Here is a 23,054-nt window from a genome sequence, read left to right as displayed (position 1 = left end):
ATGATAATGCCCCAGCTAAGAGTTAGGACAGATGACTCCAGACCCCCACTCTGGAAGCCTCAAGGCCAAGGTTGTACGGCAACTTCTGCAGGCTTCTCTGAGAAAGGGGAAAGAGTGGATGCTCAACCGGCCAGGTCTCCACACAAATCTCCTGCAGGCTTCTGGAGCTGCTGTCTGAGTGGGAGGGTACCTGGAACCAGCGGAGAAGGAGCAGAAGGAAAAGCCCTATCCCCTCACTTCCTTCACGCCAGGCCTTGGTGAAAGCAGGCAGGCCCAGCCCGGCCCGGCCGCGCCACGCCGGGAGCTAGTAGAGCGCCAGCGCCTGCTCGCGCAGCACCACGCGCTTCTTCTTCATACGCCGGTTCTGGAACCAGATTTTGACTTGCTGGTCGCTGAGGTTCAGCCTGTTGGACAATTCCTTGCGCTTCTGCCGGTTGATGAATTCGTTGAGAAGGAATTCGTTCTCCAGCTCCGCAATCTGCTGCTTAGTGTAGGGTTTCCGCTTCTTGCGGGCCCTCCCCGGGGCCGCCCCCCACGGCAGGCCTGCAACACAGCCCCAGCCCAAGTCAGCCCGGCCCGCTCCCGGTTGCCTGCCCGCCCCTGGCGGCTCCCTCCCTCTACACACTCTCCCCTGCACCCCACCTCCCACCCCGGCCCGGCCCGGGAAGCGTCGCTCGCGGAGCGTGGCCACCCTTTACCGTCGGGCAGCGAAGGTTGCAGGCAGGAGGCGACGCCCGCCGCCTGCACTGTCATGTTCAAGTTGAGCGGGCCCTTGGTCTCGTCCTTGAAGCCGGAGGAGCAGGGTGTCCCCTCGAGAAGGGCCGAAGAGCCCGGCGCGACGCAGCCCACACCCGCGTAGTTGTACTTGGCCGCTTTGAGAGCAGCGGCCGCGGGGGCCAGGCTAGACTCCGGGATGAAGGGAGGCCGCGCACGGCCACGTTCCTCCGGCCCGGCGGCCGCGTCGGGAGTATAAAGCTTGGCCTGTTCTTCGGATCCGTCCTTGGCGCCCACGGGCTGCAGGCCAAGAGGCCCAGAGCCAGCCAGGTAGGGCTGGGAAAAGCTGCCGAAGGTGGTGGCACCGGCAGGCTGCGCAGGGGCGCAGGAGGCGGGCGTGGTGGCCCAGGGCAGCGCGCCGCGCGGGTATGAGATGGAGGGAAGCGCGGCCAACTGGCCGCCATTCGGCCGCAGGTTGGAAAAGTAGAAGGAGTCGGGCGACTGTAGATTCAGAAGCGAGCCCACATAGCCCGCTCTGTAGAGACTGCGCTCACACATCTCCAACAAAGGGCTTGGGCTGCGCTTGCAGCAGTATTTAGTTACAACCGGGAATAAGAGGACAGGCTCAGACGATTGGACGAAACTTTGCCTGCAGGTTCTTCAAAGCCGGTCATTTCAGCACCGCCTACATCCCCCGACCCGTTTCTCCCCCCCCCCATTCAGGGTATTATGATAACACCCGCAATATTCGATGGCGAATGACGAGGCTGCCAAGCAGAACTAAGGCATGTTGAGCAAGTGAAGCCTCTTCGAGTTTCCAGGCTGATTTCAGCAGCTGGGGGCATTGGGCATTGGGTGCGTTTGCCTCAATGTCCCTTGGGGCCCTTCTTGGTCTTGACTGTCTTTGCACTCCCATTTTCCGCTGGCTGCATGGACCAGGCTTGCTTCTACCAGCTTTAACTCGCAGCTGAGGCCTTTTCCAGTACGGTGCACTTCTTGGCTGTCCAGAGAGCCCTTGGTCTGGTGGGGCCATTAACTCTGTCGCTAGGCCTGAGCAAAGCTACTCCTACCCCGTCCCTCCACACCTCATCCCTCTGGACTGGACTCTGCACGCATGATCTGGCAGTGAAGACCCAGCGCTGCCTGAGCCCTAGGTCCCCGGCCGCAGGCATAGTTTGCTGATAGAAGAGGAATGTATCACAAATTCTGCCTAAGTTTGGCGCCCAGGAAGGAGGATTCACATCACTCCTGGTGTGCTTCTCCATGGTCCAGCCCTCTGCTCCTAAGAAAATCACCATCCAGGTCCAAGGAGAATGCTGGCTTGGGGACCTGGACAGCTTGATTGGCCAATCGTGGCCAAAGGCTACATTCTTTTAATCGCCAGCAGTCACCTTGGAGACTGCAGCCCTTCAAACCAGAACTCCAAGGTGTTAATCCACTCCGTGGCGTGCAGGACGAGCTCCCCTGATCTGATGTGGAAGAACAGAAGAGCCAGAGCTACCGGCCGGGAACAGCGGGGCACACCGAGGCAGCGGACTAGCAGCGTTCCTCTGCTCAGCGCCTCCAGGGGCGCGCGGGCAGCTGGCAGGTTCGCAGGTCTGGCGAACAGGGTGGCGGGCGGCAGCGCTCCCTCGCTGGGAGCAATGTGTCAGTCCCCGCCGCGGTTCCTCCAGTCTAGTGTGGCCGGAGGGTTAAGGATCCTCCTTTCCTGCCTCCGGTCCCAAGACCCCCAGCTACCCCGTGACTGGCGTCCGCCCCAGCCTGCAGCCCGCCTCGCGGTCCCCGAGCCAAGCTGGAATTGGTTAGACCGCCAGCTCCGGCACGGAGACCACACAGGCGCCGCCGGAGGGCAAGGCTGACCAGCGCGCTGCGACTTTATTGTGTGAGTTATGGCGACCAATTGGGCGGCTCTGGGGAACGCAATCGGCCTCTTCTTCTTGCTCTAGGGCGGGGGTAGGGGGTGCGGGTGGGGGTAGGGGTAGGGGTTGGGCAAGTCTGGGCTCCTCAGGGCTCTGTCGGAGTTTCCTTAGGAGCTCAGAAACAGACATTCCCTGTCCTTTCATGGGGGGGAGGGGCGCGGGGTGTAGGCGCAAGCTGCGACCTCAGTTCCTAGGGACTTAGGGAACCTAGGTTCTCATTTTGGGAAACTCGCCCTGTTTTCGAGGAGCTACAGCCTCCCTAGGTCTGAAAGCTCCAGCTCCAACGGGTCTCTGCAGTCTTCTCTCTTCCTCAGTACTATACAACGATTCTCCGGTATTTCCAGGTCCAGGCGTGTCTTCTTCGGACGCTTTGGCAGCCGCATAGCTGTGGTTTGCCCTATGGGACTAGAGGTGTAAAGGAATGAAAAAAGAAATAGAAAAGACTAGAGCAACTAGACTCCATTTCTCTTTGGCTCAGATGATGCCCAGCCGCCCCCCCTCATCTCCTGGGTTTATAATTTCCGAGGTCCAGCAGACAAAGTTGTACCGTGGAGCTGGCATCTGGGGACGGGGACGGGGACAGGGAGGGAGGGAGGGAGGCTTTGCTGGTGAGCTGGAGAATGGGAAAAGAGGATTTGGTTGCGGAGCTAAACGGCGAGCTCTGCCAATGCCGCTGACTGCCCAGGAGATGGCGAGCGAGCTCCACGCCTGGTGAGGCGCCGCCGCACGGTCAAGATCAACAGTGAAGGGCGGCGCAGCCGGCCTGGAGTCGCCAGCTCATGCGGTCAAGGCCCGCTGTCAGGCGCGGCCGAGCGTCTCGCAAATCCGGAGGTCGTAGCTGCAAAGCTGGCCGGGACAGCGGAATCAGATGGACCCACTGGGCTGCCAGAGACTGGAAAGCGTCGCGGCCGCCCCTTTGTGTGGCAGTACGTCCCGGATCCGAAGCCTCCTTCGCCTCTTGAATCACGCGTAGACGCACCGGCCTTGATTCTCCACCGGCGGCGCTCGTAACCTTCCAGGTTTTGGATGCGCTCTCCCTGCGGCCTTTCAGTCTCCACCCGAAGCAAAGGCCTCTCCCTGAAGCTCCCTTCGCCTCGCGGGCCTCCCTAGCAGCCCTCCGACCACCGACCGGCTCCGCTCCTCCCTCCTCAATTCAGAATATAAAAGGAATGCATATAAATAACAAAGTCTTCATCTGTTATTGATTTAGACGTCAATTCAAATTCCACTGGAGAGCATTTGAGCGCAGTTTTAATCTTCAGCAAACCTCCTGTTTCTCTTAGGCGGGGAAAACTGACTGGCAGACTACAGATGAAAGGAAAACCTCGAGGCAATCCTCCCTATCCACGTCAGGAAACCTGAGAAATGGACCTGGAAAATAGGATGCGGCCCTGGAGTTTACAAAAAAGAAGGCGGGGGGTGGGGGGGACGATGGAGAAGAAGGGGAAACAGGCCCGTTTCAAATGAAAACACGTCTTGTGAGAAAAAGAGAGAAAATGTTAGTTAACTCTTTCCGAAGTGGAAGGTCGGGACGGTGTGGCCCCATTTTCAGGGGTTATTTCTTCTTGAAAGATTGAATCGTGGTCACTTTTCCTTTTCTGTCTATTTGCCCGTCTCAATTGAAACGAAGTTGCCTGCTCGAAGTCGGTTGCAAGATACGAAAGAAATCAAGCCGAGGAGGAGAAAACGAAAGTAGCTCCGAACCTTGGGTCTCTGCGCCTTCTCTGGCAGATCCATAGGGGAATCCTCCCGCCAGAAGTTTACATATCGTGTGAGGTTTTACACAACTGTATTTAACTCACATACCAAAAGTTAGCAGCCATTGAATTCATCGCGCCCGGGCGCTAGCAACGACGAGGCATCCAGCTCCTCAGCGGCCATTTCCCTGAGTGGCAAAAAGCCCTCAGAAAGAAAGTTCGTAGTGCCTAAAAATTGCGTCTAGAGGTTTAGGGTGTATAATTATGGTTTCAGTCTTCAACTGCTGTGTGCAGGCTGCCGGGAGAAGGCGATAAGGGATAAGCCTGAAATGTTTCTTTTTCAGAAGTAGAATTTAATTGGGAATTTTTTTTTGAGCTGGTCTGGTAAAAAAATATAATTTTAGACACCACAAATTATATGCTAATTTAAAGTAATCACTATTCATCTTAAAGGCACAGGAAAAGGAGAGGGAACGGGTGATGGAAGTGGAGAGCCTGGAGGCTTTACAGACCAGAACTGGTGGTGTTTCCTTCATCTATAGGGAATCCCATAGCATTCAGGATAACAAGATTTTATAATAAATAAGATCAGTTTCTAGAAGCAACACAAGCTTGGAAAAAGAAAACAAATGTATAAAGACTCAGAAGAAACAAGAGAGTTCTGTTTATTTGCATCTCCCTAGGAGTAAAAAAAGTGATTTTTAAATGCCTGAAGCACTGCCCATGTATCTCAGCTCACAGACATTGCATCTACAAAAATAATCTCTCAGTTGTATAAATATGCAGCACTTTAAAAGTAGTTATTTATCATCACTTTCAGAAACATCTTTTTTTTCTTCCTGCACTTCAGAGCTCCACATTTGTTAGATGTTTTAAAGCTCCATGAGAGCCCAATACATTTGTTCAGACAGTCAAGTTCTTCGCTGGGTTCTGGATAAAAGTTCCCACCCATGGCCACACTGATTCAAGCCTCTTTCAGGGAACTGAGGAGATGGTCTCAATTCTAGCCCCACAGATTGGAGGCCAAGGAGAGGGGATGCGTTTATACCATCCGTGGGTCACTCTGCCAATTGCAGCCATTTAAATATCTGCATTTAGAGAAATGAAGGCATCATGAGGACACATTATTTCCAAATTAACGATTATAAAAGCACAAATCTACAAGGTGTATTAAACACAATTACAACAGCAAGTGAAAGACCCAAAGTCAGAAAGATTGTCTTCACTCCAATATTGATACAAACCCTATTTAATAAGGTAGCTGCTTTTAAAGCCATCACAGTCCCTCCAGCCTCCTATTTTTAGACTTTCCCAGTGACCCTAGAACACTGCTTGCCCAGAGCTATTTCCATTTGCCTCAGGGAGACTGCTGAGAGCTAATGATTCAATTACCCAATCACAGGATATGAATGACTGCAAATCATTCTGCCCTAATGGATTATGAAGATAAGAAGTGCTGGAAACAGGTATAAAAAGTGATTAAAAAAATAAAACCCTAAAATCAAAATAGCACTTCTGAAATTAATTTGGGGGGATTATTTTAAAATATTTCAAGTCCTTTATACTGGCCTGGAGGGAGAAACAGAACATTAAAAAGTCATAAAAAATAAACCTAGACAAGAGCAAAATCAAAAATAAACAAGAAACAGAACTATGAAGTCAGGTTGGGCAGCAAGAGGTTTTAGAGCCAGATAAGGGGAAGAGAGAAAAACAATTCACAAAATTTGCCATTACTGGCAGGGGAATGGGGGAATTAAATACATATTCAAGTCTTTCCAAAGGTCTTTTGGAGGCAAGTGGAAGCATTTAAACTCTCTGTGGCCAATCTGGCCCACATCAGGAGACAGTATCTTTGAGCTTGGAGACGATTTTCTTGTCTTTCACTCTTCGGTTCTGAAACCAAATGGTCACTTGTCTCTCGGATAGGTTCGTGGCAGCCGAGATCCGCCGCCGCTTGTCCTTGTTAATGAACTTGTTAATGGCATACTCGTTCTCCAGTTCTTTGAGCTGCAGTTTGGTGTAGGGCACCCTCTTCTTCCTGCCCCGACGGTAGACACACATGTCTGGCTGATTTAGAGCCACATCCCCTGGTATAAAAAAACAGCACAGGAAAAATTAGATCAGGATATCTGGAGCACCCAGCTGGGGACTGTGTGTGTAGACTTGGAGGGGGTACAGAGAATGAAGAAAGACAGGCTGTTTACACTTTATTATTATTTACACAGACATATTATTTACATGTTATTAAAGAAAGATTATTTACACTTCAAAGTGAAGGCCTGTATGATGGATCATCATGGTTTCTCAAACCGGCATCTTAACAAGCCTGAGATTTTATGGTGTAGTTGCTGGGGACTCTCATAAGCACAGTTTCTGCAAATGCTGGTTGCAAACACACAAACATACACAGACTTAAAAAGAAATATCTAGGCTGTTTGTTCAAACTTTGACTTTTCGTGTTCCTGCGTTTGGAGTTTGTGAGCTCTTGGAAGCTTTAGTGGTCACTCTGGGTTATTCATGTCCCTGAAAAGTGGGGCTCAACTCCGTGACACCTCTTTGGGGAGGAGGGGTCAAGGCCTGAGCAAAGGGCAGCAAAGACCTTTAACTTCAGGAGGAAAATAGGCCTATGCCCGCACACAGGAAGAAAAGGGTTGTGAGAGAGGCAATTTAAATCAAAGGATGAATTTACAGATTTCACACAAACTGGACCAACTGTTCCACTGGGTTAACCATGGCTGGGGGGAGGAGGATAGGTGCCCAACTCCCAAGCAGGGGCGTAGACTCCCAGTCCATTCTTTTCCTTCTTTTTCTCTTCCTCTCCCTCCCTCCCTGCATCTCTCTCTCTCTCTTGTCCTTCCCCTTTTCCCAACGTCCCTACCTGGGAAGGATGATTTCCAAAAGTGGGAGCCCTGTGGCTGGTCCTTGGCGCAGTACACCTGGCTGTTCCACCCGTTGGCCAGCGTCCAGGACTGGTAGCCCTCCATGGAGATGTACGCCTCGTGCCGAGGCTCCCCGGAGCCGAAGGTAGACACCATGTCGATGTAGCCGGGCACATGCTGGTAGGGGCTCGTGTAGCCCTGGTAGAAGGACACCTCCTTGGCTCGCGCGGGCACCTCGTTGGCCGGTACGCTGCTGCTTGCCAGGCCCGACACGTCCATGTACTTCTCCACCGGGAAGCCTCCCAGCGAGGCGTGCGGCGACGACTTGAGAGCATTCTGCTGTAAGCCCACGCCGTGCGACATGCGGCAGCTATAGTAGCCGTTACCAAAGTGGTAGCCGTAGCCCAGGGCCGGGGCGCCCGGGGGCGCTGCAGCGGCCGCGCCGGGCGCCGGGCACTCTTTGGCGGAGGAAGCCTCCGGCCGCGCCGCGACCACAGCTGAAGATGACGACGACGAGGTGGAACCCGCGCGCTCAGAGGTCCCCGGGTACGCGAAGCCCGAGGCCGCCGCCGCTGCAGCCGCCGCCGCTGCCGCCGCCGCCGCCGCCGCCGCTGCGCGTCCGGAGTGTGTCCCGGCGAACACTGGCGCCGAGAGGAAGCCGCGACACTGGCCCGGCGCCGCTGCCGCCACGGAAGAGGAGGAGGAGGAGGAGGCCGGGGCCGCCCCGGCGGCCCCACCGTCCGCCCGCAGCCCGTCCATGTCCCAGCTCCCGGCGCGGCTCATGGCCCGGCCTGGCCCGGCCCCGGCCCCGGCCCCGTGCACGACCCCATGGCGCGGCGCGCCTCCTCCCTCCTCTCCTTTCTCTCTCGTTCTCTCGCTCCCGCCCTCTTCCTCTCGCCCTCTCTCCCTCTGCGAGCCTCCCGCCCGCCCGCCAGCCCGCCAGCCCGCCCTCCAACAGGTTAGCTCATCGCGGGACGTTTATAAAAACGAAGTTCAGGTTGGGAGGGGGCCTGAGCCGGTCGGGGGGCCGCCTCCCTCCCCAAGGGCTCCCGCTCTGGGCCGTGCCATTGGCTGCGCAGGGCCACGTGGGGGTGGGGGCGCGGGACAGTCTGGCTCCGGGCCCCGGCCCCTTGGACCCACCCACCCCGGCCCCTACCCCTCCCCAGCCCTCGCGCAGCCCACCGCCCCTTCCCGCCCTCCCCCGGACCCAGGCGTTTGCGCCGCAGCCACCCCCACGAGCTGATTGCGCGACCGCCCATCCTAGGCCCCGTCTGCGACTGAGGCGGGCGCCGAGGCCTGCGCCTTGTCTAGGCCATGGCAGTTTTTGCCACCTCTCCTTGGCTCCCTGAGCTGCACAACTAAATGAAGGAGAAGGACAGGGATGATCAGAATAATGTGAAAACAGACCGATTTTTGATCCTGTTGTTTAATTCCTCGGATTAGCTGACCTAGACCCCAAACCCGATGAAGCTAATTTTCTCTACCTTGCGTATTGCTACGGGCCAAAGTCATTTAACGCGTGTTCTCCCGGGCGATCCTCCGAATTAAGACCAATTGGAGCAGACCCCCCTCCCCCAATACGCACACACCGTCCACCCACAAAATGCCCACGAAGCCGCCCTTGGGGCCGGGGACAGAGACTTACAAATAAATCAAGCGGACGAAAAGACCCGTCCTCGGCGCGGCGAACCAGAGGATCTGCCCCAGCGAGAAAAGTCCGAAAGCCTGGTCCACGCTATTCGCCTCTACACTCAGGCCAACCGGGAGTTGCCTCCTGAGCCGGGCTCCCCAGCCCTGGCGCAGCCTCCCTGGGTCCGCAGAAAGACCCTCTGAAGGGCGCCGGGAGAAAGCCACTCTGCCGCCCTCCAGGAAATTTCTGCGCCTCGTCCAGCAGCCGAACTGCCTCTTGCATTTTGCAGACACCACCCACCCCCGCCCGTTACTCACACCAATTAATTGAAAACTTCACTTTCCCAGGGACCTTTGTTTCGTTTTCTTTTCCAAGCTGCCAACTGCAGAGAAGTGAGAGGGGCAAATTAAGAGGGTGTTTTTCCCAAGCAAATTTGGGGCTCGTGATGGGAGCAGCCCAGAGCAACAGGGTCTGACTTCGAGGGGGTAGGGTGGGCTCCGGGCAGCCCCGCCAGGGTGTAGGTATCACAACCCTGAGCCCTCTTCATCCCTTCCGTTCCTCATACACAGAACCCCAGTCCATCATCCTCCATCTCAGACATTAGCGGAGAGCCTGTGTGAGTCCTGCGGCAACTCTAAGGCTCCACTTTAGGAGCAACATTAGATCTGATGAGCCGACAGTACTGGGGTGGGTGGGAGAGCCCTCAGAGCGAGCCCATTTCGTTCTGTAGCAGCAACACCCCAGTCCAGCCCACCTCCAAGAAAATCACTCCCCCGAGCCTGTGATTGGTGAAGCCAGCTTGTCACCTAGCCCCACTGTTCCTGGACCAAGACAGGACCTGGATGGGGCAACTAAAAGAGCAAGGGAGGCCCTCTTGGACCTGGCCCGTCATCGCAGGGTGGGCTGCTGGTGTTGGGAGTGTTGACACGCAAAATGCAGTAACCATAAAAGGCTCAAATAAAGGGGAAAGTTATGAGAGGGGTGCTGGAAAGGAAAAGCAGGAGAATCTGTTTGACCTTTTTGAAGTCCTAGACATGTTCATGATCAATTCAAGACGGGAGGGGCCTAAGCTTCTGCAGAAAATTGTAGAGAATCGAAGTTTGCTGGTAAGAACAATTTCGGCTACTTGAGAGAAGGCAGAAGTTAGCAAGAGAAGCTGGATTTGTATATTTTTTAAAAATGCCAGTCAGAGCCAGGTGATAAGGGTTGCTGACTTTTTGGAAGAGTTTGGCTGGGTTCTTTTTACCCAACAATTTCAGTACCAAACCAGTCATGGGATGCTGCCCCCTGAAATGCTCTTATTTTTCCTTTGTATCCCCTTCCTTTTCTCAGAGAGGGAAAACATGGAGATACTTAAAAAAATTTTTTTTCTGTTACCTCAAATAAATTTGTTGAAATATTTCTAAGACATAACTGGAACCAACAAAATTTCAGTCTCTCAAAACTAAATATCTCTGTGATTTTGTGCCCTGGAATTTCTGCTCCATTTTCTATCTGATAAATATATTTTAATGACTGATTATATGCTAAAAAAAATGAAGAAAGTGAAATTAAGATAAGAAGAAAGAACTTGTCAAGTTTTGCTCATTTCGGACAGCCCTTCACTTTTGGCTTAATTTTCCATGCAGCAAATTAAGTTGTGCAGGACTGGAAGCAGTCTGAATTAAATGCTCTAGTTGAAAGACACTTCTCAATGGTGGCCTTGCCTCCAGTTTCCTTGTGGAACTCTGGCAAGACTTGGAGCTTCTCTACCCATCTTAGCAGGTATTCAGAGACCAAGGAAGTTTTGAACAGTAAGGAGCATACCCTCTTGCTATTCTGCAGCTGAACCTACTTCCAGTACAGCCTTCTAGGTCCTGGCCCTGGGGGAGGGGATTCCCCTTAGGAAAGAGGCTCTGACTGGACCCTATGAGGGCCCCCTAAACCTAGCATCCCAGGGAAGCTGCTGCTATTGGATCATAGGGCAGTGGTTGAGTACCAGGCAATGTTAGGGCTGCTCAGTTTATGAACTAAGGCGACATATAGTTTACAAGCTGGGGGTGGTATGTAGTGGAGGAATTTTGAGGCTGAATTTGCAGGAACATTTCATTTAGCTTGTATACCCTGTATCCAAGCTGATTTTAGGTTTAAACTTAACAGGAATAACTTTCTTTAGCTGGCCAGGAGCACAGACTGAATGCTGTGTGTGGGTGGGTAGGTGTATTATGTTGGGGCTTTAACAACAAAAATAGTCTTTGTTAAACGAAAGTCTTTGCAAACAAAAATGTCTCCAAAAATGGATGTGTTGTTATTCAGTGATTTTTGCCATCTTTCCTGATTTTGGTGAGAAACTCAAGGTGGCCCTTCATTGCCCCAAAGTCCTACTCTACCAGACAGAATCAGGTCACCTCTGCTCTCCCCTCCCATCACTTGCTCCTTTCCCTCCTTTGCCTGCCCAAGCACCCTTTTTGGAAACTGATGATATTCTGGAAGTCACATCCTCTCTTCCCCTCCTTGTAGCTGATCTTTCAAATCATGTCCCTGTCCTGGGTTGGGGAAGGGGTAGATGCAGGCTGCGATTTAGATTTATTGAAGAACATAAGTTCCTCTGCTTGCCAAGACAGAAATGAGCTCAATTAACCACCTAATCGGTGGCCATTAGGGCCAGGACAACAATAGCCGGGTCCTAACAGAATGGGGTCCTGGGGACTCCTTTGAAAGTGTTTTCCTTGATGGCCACAGCAGAAAGTGCAGGACACCACTCTAATTAACTTGTAAGAAGCCAAAACTTCAGTGTAGAAATAAAGTCTTAATTCCAAAGTAAAGTCCAGCAGAACTGGCTGGACAGTGCTCTTAACCAAGTCTGTGCTCTGCCAACTTTGGCGCTAATTTTCCCCTCTGCAGGCAATACCCAATTTCACTCAGGCTGGAGATATCAAGAGGATTTAAAAAAACAGCAAACCCGGGGTGAAGGAAGGGGTGTCTAGCAAGAGCCAGACAGTGGCATCCTGAGTTTAGGCACTTTCTGTGTGTCTGAGATGTATTCCATTTGGATTTAACAACACAATTAGGCTTTATTAAATGTAAATGGTTTGCAACAATCAAAAACCTCTTCAAACCGAAGCATTATTTGGTGAAACCAGGTTTACCTCCCTCCTACAGTCCTGGCGGGAATTAAACACAGCGAGAGTCTTCCATCTCAAAGAAGCACTAATCTCACTGCGAAGGGGGAGCCGGAGCGTGGGTGCAGAGCCCGAGGACCCGGGTAACTTGCTGCTGTTTTCGCAAAACAAAAGATGGGACCGAAAACCATCTTCCGCTGTTTTGTCCGACAACTCAAGGTGTGGGGTTATCCTCGGAATATTTCTCTAGCAGTATCATTGTTAACTGAAGTCCAGTAAGTGCTCACTGTGTCGGCCCTTTGAGATGAAAGAAAATAAATGTCTCTCTCTCTCTGTCTCTCTCTCTCTCTCTGTCTCACCCCCATCCACATTCCGCAGAGCCCCACAGTCTCGGTGGGAAATCCAGCTATGGTCACCGGCATCAGGAAGGGATGAAGGTTAGGGAAATGCCTAACCACGAAGGGGCGGGGCGGGGCGGGGCGGGGCGGGGCGCGGTGGGCGGAGGAGGCCAAGGGAAGGAGGCGGAGGAGTAAGTGGTCAGGCTTAGCTTACCGGCTGGGCGGGGCGCAGTTCCCCAGACTCGGCGCTAGATGTCCCTGCAAGTTTTCCTCTCGCTTCGAGGGCGCACGAGCTTCAGGCAGGCAGCGAGTCGGGGTAGCCCCAGAGTCCAGGGACAAAGTACCTTCCCAGCCCCCACCCAAGGCGGTCCTGGTGGGCGCGCGATTGTGGGGGAAAGGAGGAGGAGAAATAGAAGCAGCCAGAGAGGCCCGGAGGAGACGGCGCGAGGCCGGCCTGCCGAGGGATGACAGCAAAAAGTTGCCAGTACAGAGTCCGCCCTGCCGGACCCGCATCTTCCCTTCTACACCGAAACCTCCGAGCCGTGGGGACCGCACTCAGCCTAAAGAAAACGTACCCGGTGTTCGCAGCCCGGGTTCTAGCGGTCCTGCTGTCCAGCCGCACTCGGCGGCCCCAGTCCTCGAGCAAGCTTGCGTCCGGCTGCGGGCCTGCGGGTTTCGGGCCCTGTTGGCCTGGAGCCTTCCTCGTCGAAGGCAGGAGCCAGGCCCCGTTTGTTGCGGGGCTCAGCGACAGCTCCGACTCTGCCGGCGCTCGTCCGCTCGGGCAGCCTGCACAAATTTTTACAACCTTCAGTTGAAGGCCAAAAGTGTTTACCACTTCACCTCGGAGGACCCGCCGCTGCTCAGGAAACAAATATTTAGTCTGGAGGCCTAACAACAAAAACAAATTTAGGCCTCTTTCATGTAATTCCTCCTTTGGAGTAAAAAGTGCTTTTCAGCCCTTCTGGAGAAAGCCCTTTCCGAACCCTCACCCCCAACGCATCTTAAAAATTCCTGCCAAACCACGCGGGCATGGGTTGATTTTTTTTTTTTTTTTTTTTTGAGTGAGTCTTGTGCCTTGGTAGTGAGTAGGAGGTTTTGGTGGTGGCCTGGAGGCTGCGTCTGAAAACCAGGGACTTTTGACAGGTGGTTCCCAGTTTCAGCCTGGACATTTCGGGAGAGGTGCAAGGTTTGGGCATTTCAATAATGAACCCCAACAGAACTGTGTCAGTCTTCTCACTACCTCTATGCAGACTCAATGTTTTTGAGTATTTAAAGAAGACATATGCAAAATAAAAGAACCAACAATAAATGCTGGCCAAAGCTTTAAAATACCGTATAGTTTGAATATTATCAGAGATAACTTAAATCACAAGCAAGTTCTCTAATCTCTGTGTGGAAGTTTCCTTATCTCTGAAGAAGGGATAATAATAGAATGATTTCTAGAGTTGCTCTGAGCATTAGAGAAGCTAATATATGTAAAAAGCACTTGTAATTTCAGAGTTAAAGCTCTATATAGGTGGGCCAATATTACTACTACTAGTAAATGTGGAATCTACATAAATTAAGGGACATTAAATATTGTAATGGAATGTTCATTGTCTTCCATGAAACATTGCAAAACGCAGTTCAGTGAAAAATTATGGATGTCTTTTAGTGTGAGTAGTTTTCCTGACGTGGTCTCGAACATACTTTTCATGATAAATGTGCTAGAATACGCAATATTAGTGTTATTTAAAAGGTGCAAAATAGTTTTGGAAACCAGAAATGAATGAAGGTGTCGCCGAGAAATAGTGTTTTCCCTTTTCAGCAGACTGAAGTCCGGTTTGCCACGGTTTTGGCACGAGGGCCGAGGGGTCCCCGAGGAAGAGAGGAAGCTGGAGACCCACCCACCCGCGGGGTGAAGGAGGAAGGGGCTGCCGTCAGCACCCTGCCCCCAGCGGCGGCTCCTGCGATTGAAAGCAGCTCACAGCCGCCGAAACCGCGAGGAAAACAGACGGGGGCGCCAAACGACAGCAATAAAGGCATCCGCGACTTCCGCTTAAGTCGCGCCTCCGCCCGATCCCACCCCCTGCCAGGGCCTGCCCCCCCACCCCTACCCCCACGGACTGGAGCCTGGACCGAAGTGTCCCATTCAGTCCCCAAAGCTAAGTGGGACTAGGGGGTACCCTTCCCAAGTTCCTGGGACAGCAACCCCCCTCCGCTGGGCGCGGCCTACCAGGGATGGTGGAACTGGGCACTCGGACTGTGGAAGGAGAGGGAAGGAGAGGTGGGATCATCCGCAAGGCTGAGCTCTGACCACGTTAATGGCCGGAAAGCCGGCGCGAGAAGGGCTCACAGTGCTCGGAGTCGGGTGGCCTCTGGGGCAGGGGCGGAGGTGGGCCCGGGTGATGTCCTTCTCTGAGCTCCCAACGCCCATTATGCGTCCCACCTCTCACCTCTCCAGTCACCAAGTGCCTATCCAGCTTTCCATTTCTCACCTTGGGGGAGAATTCCGTTTTATTACCTTAAAGAGACGGAATTGATTTTCGAAGCAGAACTCGCGTTGTTGAAATAAGTGGGTGCCAAGGGGAACAGGAGAAAAACTTTTGGCATTGACTCTGTGTATAAATGTATATAAATATACTTCACACCTCGCCTCCCCTTACATTCCTGACGCGCTCCCAACGGGTCCAAAGTTAAAAGGAAAGCGCCAACAGAGAGATGGGCAAATAGATCTCGGGTTCGCCCCTAACACCCCCCCCCGATGTGCTGGGTGTGGCGGCATGGAGAAAAGGGGGGGGCCCTGGGTTGGGGTCTGGGTTGGCGGTGCAGGACCTGAGACCAGCGCCCAGATTGCCAGGGTCTCTCGGCAGCTTCGGAAGCTCGCAGGCCGACCTCCTGGTCCCGTCTCTATCCGCCCTTGTTCCTGCCGGTGGCCGTGGATTTCTCCCCTTGGGCAGCTGGTGGGTGGACCCTCACAGCTCGTTGGGGGTCCGAGCATCGTGGGGCGCAAGCGAGGGAGGAGACGTGCAACGGCCTTGAGTGAAGATTGATCTTCGTTAAAATGGTTGCCACCAGCGTCATTATGACCATCAAAGTTATCACCAAGAGGCTCAGCTGCCAAGCTCAGGTCGGGAGGAGCAGCAGCAAGGCTAGTCCGCGATTTTTCGCGCCCAGACTCAGCTCAGGGAATATCCGGGGCCACAGGTAAGAGGCTGGGGTAGGGGAGAGGAGGAAGGAGAGAAGGAAGGAGAGCAGAGTGGGGAAGAGAGGGCAGGGGCATGGCAGGGGAAGGAAACTAAGTCTCTTCTTTTCCATCCTTGACCTCGAAACCCGGCAACTTTGCCACAAATAATTCGATTTGAGGAGGGAGGGGGAAAGCTGGCAACGTAAAAGTGGATTTTGGGCGGCCCATATGGCGCTGTAAATTGCGACTGTGTTTAAAGTTAGCTGTTGAATTCTGCTATGAAATCGTCCAGCCGAGTTCATTTCCCCCAGGGAAAATGCGTAGGCGAGAAGCCTATCCATCAGCAGGATTATAAAAGTAAAAAACCTGGGACTTCAAGTTCAGAACTCACTCTGCAAACAGTATTAAAAAATCAGAGAGGACCTAATGATTTCCGTTTGGAGGCGCGGGCCCAACGCACCTCCCCAGCCACGTAGCACTGAAGTGCTTTCAAAAACTCTATGAGATTCTCTCTCTCTCTCTCTCCCTCCTGGGTGGGAGGAGAGTAGCCAGGCTGAGGCGAAGAAGTGGGGAGAGAGAGAACGCGGCGTCCTATTTGTTAAATAAAATACATATTTGGTTCTGAAATTCGAAAGATAAGTAATCCAGACAGGAGCGCAAGGTCTTCTCCTTACGCAACTCTTCCTACATCCTCCCGCTGTCCCCCCCACCTTACCCTCCTCCCGCTTGTAAATGTTAAAAACAAACAAACAAACAAACAAAACTTCCTGACGATCTACTCTGGAAAATCAAAGCATTATCTATTATTTAACACGTATCTGTGTCCGAGGAAAAATGAGGAAGGCGCTGCATGATTAGGACCTAAGGGGCAACCCAGCAAACTGAGAGCGTAATGATGCCCCTAAATGAAGGGGGAAATGTGCCGCTGCGCGCTCTATTAATCAGACTGTCAATTTCACCCCCGAGGCCAAACCCCCGGGCGAGCAGAACCGGCTCTGAGCGGGCAAAGGACCGGGAGCCTTCCTCCTCACTTCTTGTCTCTTCTCGCCTCCTACATGGATCTATTTGTCTGCTCTGAAGCCGCCTTCATTACCCACTGACAGGAGCGTGTATTTATTTGCTTATAAACCTGTTACAATAAATGATTATTCGAACGGCGTCATTCGTACCTTAATGACGAGCGAGCGCTACTTTTTGATGAATGACATCTCGGGCTCGGAAGGATGTATGGGTCATTTTGACCAGTCATTCCCTCGCTGTGGCATCCCACAATTTTTCCGCCTCCCTCCAAAAGAGATAATAATATTTAGAGGCGCTCGCTGGGGCTGAATGAGAATTAGCCCTAGGCGCAGCCCATCATTAGGACGGGACAGCCGGGCCACTGTGACATTTTTTAGAAAGCTGAGATGATGGAAAGAATAAGAAAAGAGATGATTCTGATGGAGAGAGGGCTGCACAGCCCCACGGCCGGCAAGAGGTTCTCCAATTTGTCCGACTCGGCTGGCAATGCTGTGCTCGAGGCCCTGGAAAATTCGCAGCACCCGGCTCGCCTCAGCCCGCGCCTGCCGTCCGCCCCCCTGCACAGCGCTCTGGGAGACCTCCCTGCCAAGGGCAAATTCGAAATAGATACTTTGTTCAACCTGCAGCACCCGGGCAGCGAAAGCACCGTCTCCTCCGAAATCGCGTCCGCCGCGGAGGGCCGAAAAAAGCCGGGTCATTATTCAGAGGCGGCAGCCGAGGCGGACATGAGCAGCGACGTGGAGGTGGGCTGCTCGGCGCTGCGCTCGCCCGGCGGCCTCGGCGCCGCGCCGCTCAAGGAAAACAATGGCAAAGGTAATCGCGCCGCCCGCGACGCGCTCTCCAGTCCCATCCTCTCTGTTCCTCCGCTGCCCTGCCGGCCGTTCTTGGTGCCTTTGCCCCTCTCCGACCCTCTGCAGCGAGCCGCACAGAGCTGGTTCAGGCGGGGGCGGGACGCAGGCGTGGAACCGTGCCCTCCGGCTCTGCTCCTTGAGCCTCCCAGAGAGACGCAGGCCTGGGGCCTGCCCTCGCTCCTGAGTCCGAGAAAATGTTTCTGCGTGCGGGTCTAAACGCCCGTGCGAGCCGACCTACCCCTAGCCATCCACTGAGTCGCGCTGGGGGAAGACTGCCCAGGGCAGCTGCTCCGAACTCCGCGGCCTCTGAGCCCCAAGGCCGAGTGGAGGGGGCATTCTAAGTCGAAGGGAGCCTCGCTGGGCGCCTCTGGGAGACCCTCTGGGGTCAGCGGGAGAGAGTTGAAAAGTAGAGTCCACCCCCGAATGGTTCCTGTTTGAGCTACTGGTGTCTTTCCAATCTTAAAATATTTTAAACCAAATCCCAAAGACTGTCAAAGAAAGGTTAGAGGCCGTACAAAAAGCTGGCCTGCGGTCTCCAGATCATGGCAAATCCAGAGCTTCTCAAACTGAGTCTAGATGTAGGCATTTTCCCTTGGCCAATTTTCCTCCTGAGTTGAAAATTTCCTTTTATTAAAACAAAACAACCCCCCCATTGAGTTCCTATTATTTGGTTATGAAGAGCTCCCCAAACTTTATTGATTCCATTAACGGCAGCAATTTGTAAGCATGACAGATCCCATCAATTCAGGCAGCGCCTCGCCTTCCTCTCGCGGCTTCCCCCATCCTCGTGTCTCGCGGCTTCCCCCATCCTCGTGCAGCCCCAGCGCGGAGATCTTGGTCCTACAGTGACTCATGCGCTGTCGATCGTTTGTTTGCCAGGGTTCGCGGAGAGTGGCTCAGCCGCGGGCACCACGACGTCTGCGTCGGGCTCTGGCCTCGGCAGCCTGCATGGAGGCGGCGGCGGCGGCGCGGGCGCAGCGCTGGTCGGCTCCGGCTCTGGCGCGGATCAGGTGCGGCGCTACCGCACGGCGTTCACCCGCGAACAGATCGCGCGCCTGGAGAAGGAGTTCTACCGGGAGAACTATGTGTCGCGGCCCCGCCGGTGCGAGCTGGCCGCAGCGCTCAACCTTCCCGAAACCACTATCAAGGTATTGATTCCAGCATGCGCCTGTTCTAGCCTCCCCCAGGGTGTCTGGGTTGATTTTTGTTTCTCCTTTCTGGGTGGCTAGATTTAGCTGAGGGCCTGAAAACCCGCGGGGAGAGTCACCAAAGGAACTGGCATATTTATTTCTCAGCTGCCGTATCCGAAGGGCTGGCCGGCCTGGCTGACCTGGGAAGCCGCCGAATGGCGCAGCCCATGCCGCAAACGCTCTCCTCAACTCAGCGCCTGCCCAGGTGCCCCTAGCCCATGTCCTTGGCCTCACTTTCCCCTCAGCGGCAAAGCCGTCTGGTCTTTGTTCCTCTGGCACGAACCAAAGGTGAAAATTTCCATTTGCTCTTGATCTTGGAGATTTATTTTCCACATAAATCGTTACAACAAGGAGAAAGGATACTGTATTTTAAAAATCGATTAGGTTGAGAAAGTTTTCTAAACAATTTTTCTCCTGGGCAAAGGGGGAAAAAGCAACCTCCTGGGGGGCAACGAAATTGTCCTTATTTACATATCTTTAAGCGATTAATTTTATTATAAGTCCAGGAGAGATAGCCGGGAGGCTGGGCGATCCTCACTGAGGATCTGGCACTCTAGAAAAAGAAAAGAGGAAACTCCACGGGATAGGGGAGGAGTGTGAAAGTCTCCCTTCGGTTTGGTCGGGCTTTCTTTAATTTAGAGTTGTGACGAATGATGTCTTCATTAGATACCGTGTGGGGAGGGGTAGAAAAGTCCCTCTCCCAGTTTGAGGATGTTGCTCCCGCCACTCATTTGAAGCAAAAGATTCCAACAAAACCATCCCTTCAATATCAGAACCGGACCCGTGCCACTCGGGACAATTCCTTGCAGCTCAGAGGACTCAAGACCTTGCGCGGCGACTTTTTTAAAAAGCTGCCGCGGCAGCTTCTCATCAAAGGAGGCCTAGAATCCCCGTGCAAATCCTGGTATTGAGAGACGGGGTGCTTGGCGAGGCCGGGCACCGGTGGGTGGCAGGAAGGAGAGGAAAGGTTGGGTTGGGACGAGAAAACGCAGCCCAAAGCAAGGGAGCGGAAGCCCGAGGAGCCGCAGCAATTGGACACAGGGAAGAAGGCTGTTCGCTTAGGAGGGTGTGCCTACGGCGCTCCACACTGCCGTCCACACTGTCCCAGCTGGAAGAGGAGAGGGGAGTCGGGGCTGCGCCCGGTCGGAGGGGCGTAGGCCAGGCTATTGGGAGGTCTGGGAGGGGCGGGGAGGCACGGGGCGGGGGCTGAGGCCTCGGGGCGCTCCCTAACTCGGGCTTCGGCCCGGCTCTCCCCGCAGGTGTGGTTCCAGAACCGGCGCATGAAGGACAAGCGGCAGCGCCTGGCCATGTCGTGGCCGCACCCGGCCGACCCCAGCTTCTACACCTACATGATGACGCACGCGGCCGCCACCGGAAGCCTGCCCTACCCCTTCCACTCGCACGTGCCGCTGCACTACTACCCGCACGTGGGTGTCACGGCCGCGGCCGCGGCCGCTGCGGCCTCAGGCGCAGCGGCCGCGGCCTCATCGCCCTTCGCCACTTCCATCCGCCCGCTGGACACCTTCCGCGCCCTCTCGCATCCCTACTCGCGGCCCGAGCTGCTGTGCAGCTTCCGCCACCCGGGCCTCTACCAGACGCCCGCGGCCGCCGCGGGGCTCAACAGCGCGGCCTCGGCCGCAGCGGCAGCAGCAGCTGCGGCGGCCGCGGCCTCGTCGGCCGCGGCGGCCGGCGCGCCTCCAAGCGGCGGCTCCGCACCCTGCTCGTGCCTCAGTTGCCACAGCAGTCAGTCGGCCGCGGCGGCCGCCGCCGCCGCCGCCGCCGCCCTGGGCTCCCGGGGTGGCGGCGGCGGAGGCGGCGGGGGTGGCAGCGGCGGCGGCGGCGCTGGGGCCGCCGGAGGCTCGGACTTCGGCTGCAGCGCCGCAGCGCCACGCCCCGAGAGCGGCTTCCTGCCCTACTCAGCCGCTGTGCTTAGCAAGACCGCCGTGAGCCCGCCGGACCAGAGGGACGAGGCGCCGCTCACCAGATAACTACGTCGCTGCCGCCAGGGGGCCGCGCCCGCCGCTCGGAGTGTGCCCGGGAGTCCCCTGAGCGCCCCCCGTGCCCCCTGTGCGCCCACGTGCCCTCTACGCTCTGCCCGCTGCTGAGGCTGTCGCCAGGGGGCGCCCCAGCGCGGGAGGCCTAAGGGAACCTGTCCCGAATTGGGGGGAAGAGGCGGCACGAAAGCTCGGCGTACTTCCCCTCAAATTATTTCTATTTTTGTATTTGCTACCCAGCCACCTCCCCTCCTCTAAGTATGTTTCCCGCCGCCCAGACCCCGCTCTTTTGCCTCTGTCCCGAGCTCTTGGTCTCCCCAAGACAATCTCCTTGCCCCCAAACTAGTCCTCTGGGGTCTCGGGTCCTGGCTTAAGCGGTCAGGCCGGTTACTCGGCTGAGCCACGTGGCCAGAAGCAAGGAGAACCACAACAAAGAGAAGGGAATGGTGTGCGCTAGTGCTTTGTGCGGGAGGGAAATCCACCCCCGATGTCCTGCTGCTTCTCTGTTTCTTCCATCCATTCTTTTCCTTAAACGAGGGTGAGAGGAAGTAGGCAGTTTTTCTTTCATCCTGAGCTTGTTAGGGGCCCTATCCGAGGAGAGCAGAAGAATGGAGGTCTGAGAAGAAGGCCTGGAGGGCGGATGGAGAGCGCGGGCGGCTGCGGGTGTGTAATTGTTTACTGTGTGCGGGGGACAAGGATGGTGGGGCTGTGGCCGCCGTCCCCGGAAAGGACAAAGCCCCAAAGCCGAGATGGGAAGGGGCGGCGGTCTTGCCGCCTGTCTCTCGGCCCTCAGCCCTTCTCTCTTCTGATCTGCGGTTTGGGATGGAGGTATCTTGCATATTTTATGCAAAAAGTAATGGCTAATGAGATTGCCACAGCCAGGCCAGGAAAGGAAAGGGAAACGAAAGGATGGGGATTGCAAGACTGACATCGCTGTAGTATTTGAAGAAGCGTTTTCAGCTCAGTTTTCCAACGATTGGGTTCCACTCCATCTGGGAAATACTTGAATTTCTAGATATATATTATCCTGAAGCATTTCCTTAGACACTTTTCTAAGTTCGAACTCTTCCCCTCACCCCCTTCCCTCCTCGCTTTCCTTTTCTTCGGATAAAATGGTTCTTGGCTTATTTCTCACGCATGTCTATTGCGCCTTCGCCTCTGCAAAGCCACCGCTGGGTTGTTGAGACCCGCTCTGCCAACCCCAGCTACTGGAGGGGTTTCCTTGAACTTGAAGAAAGGCACATCAAAACCCACCAGTGTTAACTGCCACGTCAATTTTGATGCTAATAATGTGCAGATTATGACGAAAATTGCCAATCATGCTCTCTGATGGACCTCCTTTGAATGTGGAATTGGAGAAAAGTTCCCCGCACGGAGACCTGCTGTCAAGTACTAACAACCCGCTAAGGGAAGTCATTAGGAGAGACGGATAAGAGACTCGGTACATAAAACATTGTTCTTGGTGCATAGAATGTATGTTATTTAATGTTATCTCTGTTACCTGAAGTGATTTCGCAGAAGAAAGCCACGTTCTTATCATCTCAATTGCCAATTTTCATTTTGGTAACTTGGACGCCCTGGGTAGACTTTTCTCTAAGTTGATATTCCACCAATGTGAACAGCCTCATTAAATCAAGCCCAGATATTTCCATATGCTCCCTGCAGAGCCACTTCGCTCCTCACATAATGAGCTTTTCTGAAGAGCCCTAAAATAACTTGCTAGTGCATGTTTAGACCCAGCGAAGTGGGTATGTGTGTGTATTTAAATGTGGGTGCTACCTACATATTCGTGTATGTGTGTGTATATATATGTATATATACATACATATATAGATATCTGGTCTCTTAAACATATACATATGTAAGAGATGCACACACATCCATATATACCCATTGGCACTCTTTTCTGTGATTTATTTCAAATTCATGTTCTGACATATTTGTGTTAAAGACACTGGATATAAAAAATTTATTTACTAAAAATAGGCTTTCAGGAAACTTTTGAAAGAATTCACTTTACAGGGGAAATTATTATTTTCATCAAATGGAAAATATTTCAAGGGGAAACAGTATTTTCCCTGGGATCTATTAAAATATTCCCATAAAATATTAGAGAACTTCCCAATGAAATAGCAATGATCTAAACCTCAACTTTCTGTGTTCTTTTTTCCTTTAAAGCAATGAGACTACTTACATTAAAAATTGATTATACCAGCTTTTACGGCATTTACATTAAAATATTAATATATAATTTAAGGCTAAATAAAATAAACCAAAATATGGTACCCTTTTATCAGCTTTACCTTTGTAGATTGTTAATGTCCTTTCTTATGATCAGCTATTAGATGTATATAAGTACTTTAGGCAATAATGTTTACACTTCCCTCCAAGATATATATTATTGATGAGAACGCTGGTTGGTAAAATTAACATAAATTCATCTTATGTTAGGTCCATTGGATCTGGTTATTAAAACAAAACTGTAAATAAAGTCTTCGTGCTTTAAATATTGCTGGCTGTATGAACTCACTGTAAGATATTTTACAAATGTGCAA

At 53.4% G+C, this 23,054-nt stretch overlaps 3 protein-coding genes across 3 annotated transcripts; 1 reads left to right on the top strand and 2 right to left on the bottom strand.

Moving 5' to 3' along the window:
- Nucleotides 1–304: 304 nt before the first annotated feature.
- Nucleotides 305–1,272, bottom strand: HOXD12 (homeobox D12). The gene is made up of 2 exons (XM_059055328.2): nucleotides 699–1,272; nucleotides 305–543 (listed from the first exon to the last, which is right to left on the bottom strand). Exons 1-2 carry the CDS (start codon nucleotides 1,270–1,272, stop codon nucleotides 305–307), a joined length of 813 nt encoding a protein of 270 aa, XP_058911311.1.
- A 4,894-nt stretch (nucleotides 1,273–6,166) lies between these two features.
- HOXD13 (homeobox D13) lies at nucleotides 6,167–7,992 on the bottom strand. The gene is made up of 2 exons (XM_059055320.2): nucleotides 7,209–7,992; nucleotides 6,167–6,417 (listed from the first exon to the last, which is right to left on the bottom strand). The coding sequence occupies exons 1-2, from the start codon at nucleotides 7,990–7,992 to the stop codon at nucleotides 6,167–6,169; spliced, it is 1,035 nt and encodes a 344-aa protein (XP_058911303.1).
- Nucleotides 7,993–16,850: 8,858 nt separating this feature from the next.
- EVX2 (even-skipped homeobox 2) lies at nucleotides 16,851–20,493 on the top strand. Its single transcript, XM_059055308.1, has 3 exons — nucleotides 16,851–17,277; nucleotides 18,195–18,463; nucleotides 19,765–20,493. The coding sequence occupies exons 1-3, from the start codon at nucleotides 16,851–16,853 to the stop codon at nucleotides 20,491–20,493; spliced, it is 1,425 nt and encodes a 474-aa protein (XP_058911291.1).
- Nucleotides 20,494–23,054: the final 2,561 nt, after the last annotated feature.

Source organism: Kogia breviceps, chromosome 2, assembly GCF_026419965.1.
Source record: "Kogia breviceps isolate mKogBre1 chromosome 2, mKogBre1 haplotype 1, whole genome shotgun sequence".
Lineage (NCBI taxonomy): Eukaryota > Metazoa > Chordata > Mammalia > Artiodactyla > Physeteridae > Kogia > Kogia breviceps.
The sequence above is the reverse complement of the archived record's forward strand: the minus strand, read 5'-3'. Positions and strand labels throughout refer to the sequence as shown.